Source organism: Mchenga conophoros, linkage group LG23, assembly GCF_057382185.1.
Source record: "Mchenga conophoros isolate Kocher_MC1m ecotype Shallow Benthic linkage group LG23, M_conophoros_male_GT1.1, whole genome shotgun sequence".
In the NCBI taxonomy this organism is placed as follows: Eukaryota; Metazoa; Chordata; class Actinopteri; order Cichliformes; family Cichlidae; genus Mchenga; species Mchenga conophoros.
The window spans coordinates 3,404,037-3,412,694 of NC_140547.1; the positions used below are offsets into that span (position 1 = coordinate 3,404,037).

An 8,658-nucleotide genomic window follows, 5' to 3' on the forward strand; every position below is an offset into this window, starting at 1 on the left:
CACATCATGTCTCTGAAGTCTTTTGAAGCAGTTCAACTCCTCGCCAGTTTGATCAGGCCCGCCTCCTGTCAGCGTAGCTCCAGCACCAGATGCCGGCTGCTCTCCCACAGGGTGCACTCTTTCTTCAGTCTCTTCAGTCTGCGTTCATTGTGACTCTGAAAAAGATGACCCATAGAACCTAATCCGGATATTTGATGTCATTTTTTCACGCACTCTCTGATTTTTAAAATCAGAGGTAGGCTATGACTTTTTCGTGCACCTGAATTTATTGGTGACGGGCTATTTGTTATTTCTTTTATCTGCGCACTGTGAGCCTCACATAATGTACAAGTTAGGCTTTGTCATCGTGATAAGCTGCGCGTTTTTTCCATGGGGATCTGGAGCGCCAAAGCCCCTGGCTGAAAATCCCAGGTCCCAACTTGAGAGCAGTGCAGAGCAAAATGACAGACTGCAAGAGGAGATAGAAGGCCGACAGAACATTCTCTCCAAGGTAGGATAAATAGCTCATTTAATGTGTTTCCTTATATCCTGCATTTTACACTTTGTGCGCAAAAATTGAAAAGTTCCCGATTGCTGGTGGAAAATACATCCGTCCTCTTCTCTTTATAGCTGCTGGGTGATTATGACAAAGTGAAAGCCCTGTCGGAAGGCTCTGACTGTCGGTGTAAATGTGTTGTCAGACCCCTGAGCAGGAGCGCCTGTCGACGGATAGAAGAAGGGAGCGCCTCTGCGCAAGACTTCTACACCGTGGAGACCATCACTTCTGGACCGGAGTGCAAGTGCGCCTGCATCGCCCCACCATCAGCGGTCAACCCCTGCGAGGGAGAGTACAGGCTAAAAAAGCTTAGGGAAGCTGGGAACGAAAATGTCAAGGTGAAGTTTCCTCCTGACCATTTATCATGCCAGAGCCTCCCCGCAGGTGTTCATGCTCCAGCGACATCTGACTGTTGATTTGTAGATGGACCTGGACCCCTGGTGGCATGGATGTCTGATATTTATCAATTTCCGAAAAGGATAATCAATATTTTACCACAACCAGAGTTTGAATGGACTGGGGATGTACCTACTTCATGCATTCTATGTTATGAATTCTTTAACTTTGACGGAATTCACTTGATCATTTTTTGTTGTTGTTGTTTTAGCTGTCCACCATACTTGAGCTGCTGGAGGGATCCTTCTATGGCATGGATCTACTGAAGCTGCACTCCGTTACCAACAAGCTCATTGATCGCGTGGATCACATCGAAAAGGTAGCGCAACAGAAAACACAACAGGTGTGCGTGTAGTGGTGGCTTCTGGAGGTCCTGTTAAAGACTCCCTTAGGTGCTGTTTTCAGATTTACAAGAAGCTTGACCAGGAAGCAGTGCTCAGAGTTTCTGTTACATGTGGAACTTTATCTGCCAGAGCTTTTCTTTGGATCTTTGGATCCTTTTTCTTAGTCAGTAAATTACCAGAGATTTTTATACAGTACGTGTTTGTTGGGCTTTAGTCTATAAACTTACACAAGAGCAAAACTGTAATTACAGCACGAACATATAGAAGTTCCAAATTACCTAAAAGCAGCACATTTAATACATTACCTGAATGTTTATGCTCTTCTCACATGGACTTCGAGTGAAGCAGTTGGGAGTTTGTTGAACTCACTGAACTCCATATACTGAAATGAGCCAATAGCAACATAAACCATCAAGTTTTTCCCCTCGAACAGGTGCAGCAAAATGAACCAGAGGGTTGCGTGCTTATGCAGACGAGAGTACAACTCTCATAACTGAAAACACCTGTCAGAGCGTGCTGTCAGTCTGTTCGCCAAAAAATAAAGATAGGAGCCTGCACCTACCAAAGTTGAACCACAGAGTTGAAACGAGGTCTACAACTGGCTACAAGATGTTTTTTTATGTGTGTCATTGTTTTTGCTGCTTTAAAACTTTGATTGGTTTCCTGATTTAATTCATATTAATATATTAACAAAATACTTTTTCTTCCTCTGCTAGTGTTATGATTGCTGATCGTTAACAAAAATATAACACTTATGTTAGTAGCTTGATGTATCCATGTTTGCATTTAGGCGGTGTCTCTGAATCCACCTTTGGATGAGGTGAAGCCCAGGGAAGGTCCTACTAGTCAAACAGGTTTAACTGAAAGCCCGACTCCGCTTCCCCATCAGCCTCAGGATGGAAAGATAGTTGGAGAGGTTAGCAGAGCTGCAGCATATCAAGACCCAGAGGTAAGTGTAACATCTTAACATGGATATATCACAGCCTTAACCTATTGAGACACTGTAATAACATAGTAACTACATAACTACTGAGTTCCACAGATATGTATTTGCCTGTCTTTAGCACCATAGCAAACTCTGTCTTTGCTTGGTAACAATTGGTGCAAAATGTGAATATTATCGAAGGGAAAACAAAATACTGTAACTAACTATTCCCTATTCAGTTCACAAACCAAGAAAGTTTGTAGTTTTTGTCATTAAATTAGACAACAAATTTTGCCTACATAAAGTACATTTATCTCTAACTAACACTTTTTACTCCACTTAAGCATTTTATACGATGTGCTTCATTCACACAAGCGTTTTTTTCTGTCTAATATTCACACTTTAATGAACCCATCGAAGAGAAACTTGGGGTACAGTATCTTGCTCAAGACTACTTTGGCATGCAGACTGGAGCAGCCAGGGATCAAACCACCAACCTTTTAATTAGATGACCTGCTCTACCTCCAGAAATACAGCCCCAAACAGCTTACTCGCCTGATGGCTTATACTCAGGCACATCTAATGTTATATTCATAGCAATTATTTTCATTTATAGCAAATGAATAGGTCACTTGTAGAGAGATGTGTGTAAATGTTAGAAAATAGAGAAAAGTGAATGAGGCAAAGTGTATAAAGTGTTTTGAATACTCGAGAGTAAAGCGCTCTATAAGAACCAGTCTGTTTACCTTTCACCATGTTTGCATGCAGTTGGTGTCTCTGAATCCATCTGTGGATGAGGTGAAGTTTTGGGAAAGTACTTCTGTTCAAGGAAGTGTGACTGAAAGCCCACCTACTCCTCTTCCAAATCAGCATAAGGATGGGAAGACAGTTGGTGAGGTCAGCAGGGCAGCAGCCAATCAAGACCCAGAGGTAAGTGTGACAATACTGATATCACAGGCTTAATCTATGGAGACGCTGTAATAACATAGTAGCAACTAAACAATTACCGGGTTCTACAGGTAATTATTTCCCTGTATTTAGTGAAATAACTGTTTTCTTATTAACTATTTAAATACAGCTACAAAAAAATTATTTTCAACTGCAAATGTTTGTTACTAAAAATGAGAATACCTACATGGTTCAGTAAGTATTGCATCAAGTACTGCATGATTGCAGTACATCAAGCCATCATGGGTAATATACTGAGATAACATTGTATCAGGAGTCACTTTTAATTTGCACCACTGATATTTCATATTGAATGCAAGGCTTTGGCTGAAGGAAACACGTATCAAAGAAGTGATCACAGTCAGATGTTTCTGTTTAGCCTGCTAACATTCCTCCAAAGCAAAAGGAACAATTACGTGTTCTTTCCACAAAGTCCTTCATAAAAATCATTGTCTCCATGATTAAGGCCCAGAAACGTGTAAAAGAAAGTTATTGATGTAATTGAAAGGATTGGCAGGACGACAGCAGACCTCAGACCACAGAGCATACTGCTGGGCCCTGGTCCCTGACAGCTTGAGTATAAACTTGAGAGCCCATCCAGGAGGATTGCATGGTCTTGGACTTTAAACACAGTTGATTCACTAGAAAATTTACAGGAAACATCCAACAAGGTTATTAAAGTGACAGTAAAACAAGGCAAATGTTTTAGATTAGGTTTTTGATTAAAACTTTCCTCTGCACTGTGGGATCATTTGGGATCATTGTAGCTTGTTGGAGTTTCAGCTCTTCTATGCTATTCTCCTCACTAGATCTGAACACAGTTTCTTTGCCACACACCGACTCATTATTTACACAACTCCAAATTCTCTTTTGCTGGTAGTAAAAAATAAAAAACATAACGTACTTTTTGAATAACATGTTATGATTCAAGATTTCACAAATGTCTTTCTTACACCAATCCAAATTCTTGACAGCTGTTTGTACAGTTTATAGCCAAAGGGTCGTAATTGATCTCTTCTTAATACAGAGTGAACGATTTCCTCAGAAGTTGTGTGTACCTTGTTGTCTAACAGGAAAAGCTTGACGGGAAGGTCATTGCGGAAAATCAACCCTTCTTACACACAGACGGCTCTGGTCAGATCACTGAGGTCAGACCTCAGGTGACCCTCAAAAGTAGCGCTAATAAGGAGGCTTCTCAGGTGTCAAAGGCTGGATCATCTGGAATGATTATCAGAGGAATGACTTTTTATAAATCTGAGCCTGATCCGATGGTGGCAGATGATGGGGAGCCTGGAGAGAACTGTGAGTGCAATCTGTCTGTTACCTTAAGCGGCATTAAAGCAACGAGAGAAGTGTTTATTAGTGTTTAAAGTGTTTAAAGAGAGAAGTGTTTATTCTGGATGTATAATTATATTCATTTGTACAGTTCAGGATGTGTCGTAGCAGTGAGAGATGGTCACAGAAGCTTTGCTGGCTCTCAGCTAACAAACAGCAGAACTCTGATTGTATTTCAACTCTGCTTCTAACATTTTCTTGTGGTACTCAAATCTTTTTCCTCTCTTTCTTTTAGTTTTTGAGTATCATGGTTTGAGCGGTGACGGCCCAGATAACCTCTTTATCGAAGAGAATCTGCTTCAACCCAGATCTCCTCGGCCCTGGACCAGAGAAGGACTGAGATTGTTTCGAACAAAAACAACAGGTCCTTTGCACGCACCTAAGAAGACCAGCCAATCAAAAAACACAAAAGAAACTGAGCCCTTAAAAACTCATCAAAGGTTTATCAGTGCCATGGGAACCACATCAGTGGATGTGTCTTCAGTTGCACCGAGTGACACATCCACAGTGAGAAGCATCAGCCTTGGACCGCCTATTGCAGAAAACAAACAAAGGACCACAAACTTCGTGCCTCAGACCACTCAAACAGTCACTGCTGGAATCACCAACAGACCAGTCCCTTCGCTGACTGAAGCAGCAAACATTTCTTTAAGTATTAGTCAGCAGAAAAAGAACAAAACCTCAGTCCAAGCCTCTGAAAATACAACGATGGAGGAAAATGCGCAAGCATTCACAACAACAAATACACCCACCAGTGTGAAGGAACCCTCTGGTCTGGAGCTAAAAGACCAATTGCAAACCATAGCTGGCAGTACTTCAGCTAATCCAGGCTCTGTTGAACTAAATCCAACAACAAAGCCTTTAACTACCAGCCTGGAGTCTACTATGACCCTCACAACCCACGCTGACCCGACCACAGCACCAGTACATCCCACAACAGCTGCCACAACTGCTACCTCCACACAGGCTGCTACTACAAAACAACCAGAAGAAACAACATCCACCAACTTCTCAGGCTCAGATTTGCCACAGACACCAACAGCTTTGCTTCCTGCAGCATTAACTACCTCGTCTTCAACCACCACCACTACCACTACCAAACAGGCTGCTCAGGTCAAACAGAGATACAAAATCAGCTGGGAAGAGGAAGGACACATGGAACTAGACGAACCGATGCAGAGGCATGAGGAATCCAGGCCAAAGAAACCCGGTAAATAATAAAGAACGTTGTGCCATCTGTGTCCACCTGCAGCCAGAGCCAGAGTATAGCCAGAAATTACTGTCAGCATATGTCACTTCAAATGTACGGACTTACCTCACATTTTCATTTAGAGAAACAGAAACTGATATTTGTTTGTGAATGACCGAACTTTACAAGACAGGGCTCTCTTCTCTGTGTTACCCCTCCCCTTTCCGTGATTCAAGCTGGTTAAAACAAAAGCCTTTAATTGTTTTCAGACCCTTTGACGTAGGTCTGGATGATGTTAAAGTGCCTTTAAAACTTCCCTCAGAGCTCTCTGTCTTCTTTACAGAGGAGTGCAAGGACACTTTGGCAACAATCTCCGAGCCAGTCACTCACAACACCTATGGCAGAAACGAGGGAGCATGGATGAAGGATCCAAAATCTGATAATGGCAAAATTTATGTGACAAACTTCTATTACGGAAACAACCTTCTGGAATTCCGCAACCTGGAAGTTTTCAAGCAAGGTAAGAATGTGTGCTTTTTGGAGTTAGAACTAGCTTTAATTTTACATTTTTTTGATAAGATGTAATAAATCTCATCGTCTACGTATCTTTTCAAGGCCGTTTCAGTAACTCCTACAAGCTTCCTTACAACTGGATTGGCACAGGCCATGTGGTCTATGGCGGGGCCTTCTATTACAATCGCGCCTTCTCCCGTGACATCATCAAGTTTGACCTACGACAGCGTTACGTGGCTGCCTGGACCATGCTGCACGATGCCCTGTATGAAGACTCATCGTCGCCTTGGGATTGGCGTAGCCACTCGGACATCGACTTTGCTGTGGACGAGAGCGGCCTGTGGATCATCTACCCGGCACTGGATGATGAGGGCTTCTTACAGGAAGTGGTTGTCCTAAGTCGACTGGACCCCTCAGACCTCAGCATGCAAAGGGAGACCACTTGGAGAACGGGGCTCAAGCGAAACCACTTCGGGAACTGCTTCGTTGTGTGTGGCGTCCTGTATGCTGTTGACAGCTATAACCAAAGAGACGCCAACCTGGAATATGCCTTCGACACACACACAAACACTCAAATGATTCCCAGAATGCCCTTCATCAACAACTACACCTACACCACACAGATTGACTACAATCCTAAGGAGGGTGTTTTGTACGCATGGGACAATGGACACCAAGTCACATACAACATAAAGTTTGCCTATGTTGATGCTCAGTAAGGATCTGTTTTAAGTGTAATTGTTAATACTATGGTTTATGGATTGTAGATCAGTCCACATGGCTTCATGTATGGAGAGAAGCGAGGGGCCAAATGTATAAAATTCAATATATTGTGTTCAAAATTGTTCTTATTAAGATTTTTTTTGTATTTCTACTTAAAATAAATTAATAAGAATTACTCCTCAGTCGACACATCAAGTTGCGCTCTATACTCTCATCAGCCACTTTACTAGGTATACACTGCTGCTTTAATTCTTCATGGCACAGACTCAAGAAGATGCTGGAAACATTCCTCAGATTTTGGTCCATATTGACACGGTAGCAACATAGTTGCTGAACATTTATTAGCTATACCTGCATGATGGCATTCAACCACATCTCAAAGGCACTCTATTGGATTGCGATCTGGTGGTTGTTGATGCCATTTCAAGTTAACGAGTGAGCAGTGAAGTAACAGTGAACTCATTGTCATGTTTAAGAAACTACTTTGAGTTCATCTGAACTTTGCGACAGGAAGCAGCCACCAAAGGATGGGTACACTGCGTCATAAAGAGATGGATATGGTGAGTAATAATACTCAGGGGCACATAATTGGAAGAGAGCTGTGGAAGAGAGCCTTTTGGCTCCTTCATGTTGTTTACACCACATTTTGACCCAATCATCTGAAAGTTCCAGCAGAAATGGAGGCTCAGACTAAGAAATGTTCTTTTCAATCTTATCTATAGTGAAATGTCGATTAGTCTGTGGAGACTGTAGCCTCAATTTCTTGGTCCTTGCTGACAGCACCCAGCATGGTCTTCTGTTGTTGTAGTCCATCTGCTTCAAACTACAACATGTGCAATCAGACATGCTCTTCTGCATAGCTCGGTTTTAATGAGTGTTTGTTTGAGTTACTGATGCCGTCCAACAGCTCATACAGTTCTCTGATCTCTGGTATCGCTAAGGCATTTAGAACTGCTGCAAACAGGATATTTCCTCTTTTTTTGGAGCATTCTCTATAAAGCCTACGTATGCCTATGTGGGAAAACCCCAGTAGTTCAGCAAAAATATACAGACCAGCCAACCTGGCAACAACAACCACGCCAAGTTCTGCAAAGTCTCCTAAATCACCTTTCCCCATTGTAATGTTCAGTTTCACCAGTTGGATAGGGTCGTTTCCCCAATGCCTAAATGCACTCAGTTGCTGCAGTTTGATCGGCTGCATTAATAAGCAGCTGAACAGGTGTACCTAACAAAGTGGCCGGTGAATGAACATCGGGATGCTATAAAAGAGTAGCTGAATAATGTCGAAATGTTTCTGATCGACAGCTCTGTTCAAAGAAACAGAATTCATACACGGTTTTGTATCCTTTTTGAACTTTCAGCCTTATACGCCACACATCCTTCCTCACATGAAAGCGCTTACTCCCTCCATATCAGACTGCTTTGAGGAGACTGCAATAAAGTTTTGAGATGCTAACAGAAAATGTCTTCATTGTCTGGCTAAACACGGATAACACCTAATTGGCTCTAATCATAGCTTGCAAGTATTAATTAAAGTCAAATGCTGTGAGGATAGAAGGAAACCAGGCAGGAAAGGACTAAAAAGAAAAGAACATAAATACAGACATAAAATGAATGACTGTTCAAACCTGTAATTTAAACCACTGTTACTGGTTGTAAAGTTATTGTGGGCGAAAATACCCTGGAACAGCTTTTCTACCTGAGGAAAAAAAATCAAACGTATTCTGTTTAGGGTTTCCCCTAACAGCTC

At 42.1% G+C, this 8,658-nt stretch overlaps 1 protein-coding gene across 2 annotated transcripts; it reads left to right on the plus strand.

The window, feature by feature from the left end:
- The first annotated feature begins 58 nt into the window (after positions 1-58).
- olfml2ba (olfactomedin-like 2Ba) lies at positions 59-7,083 on the plus strand. Of its 2 annotated transcripts, none has more exons than XM_085266092.1 (9): positions 59-490; positions 610-873; positions 1,143-1,250; positions 2,066-2,224; positions 2,969-3,130; positions 4,222-4,450; positions 4,719-5,693; positions 6,016-6,192; positions 6,288-7,083. In XM_085266092.1, the coding sequence occupies exons 1-9, from the start codon at positions 323-325 to the stop codon at positions 6,902-6,904; spliced, it is 2,859 nt and encodes a 952-aa protein (XP_085122218.1). In that variant the 5' UTR covers positions 59-322; the 3' UTR covers positions 6,905-7,083. The 2 variants fall into 2 exon arrangements, with proteins under 2 accessions (XP_085122218.1, XP_085122219.1); XM_085266093.1 differs by having other exon boundaries at positions 357-490; positions 681-873.
- The last annotated feature ends 1,575 nt before the right edge of the window (positions 7,084-8,658 follow it).

Bases quoted from the DNA above. Each gene is read 5' to 3' on its own strand.
- olfml2ba (XM_085266092.1), top strand. From the start codon at position 323: ATGTACAAGTTAGGCTTTGTCATCGTGATAAGCTGCGCGTTTTTTCCA. The intron at 2,225-2,968 runs GTAAGTGTAACA...GTTTGCATGCAG, and splicing joins CAGCATATCAAGACCCAGAG to TTGGTGTCTCTGAATCCATC. The intron at 5,694-6,015 runs GTAAATAATAAA...TCTTCTTTACAG, and splicing joins ATCCAGGCCAAAGAAACCCG to AGGAGTGCAAGGACACTTTG.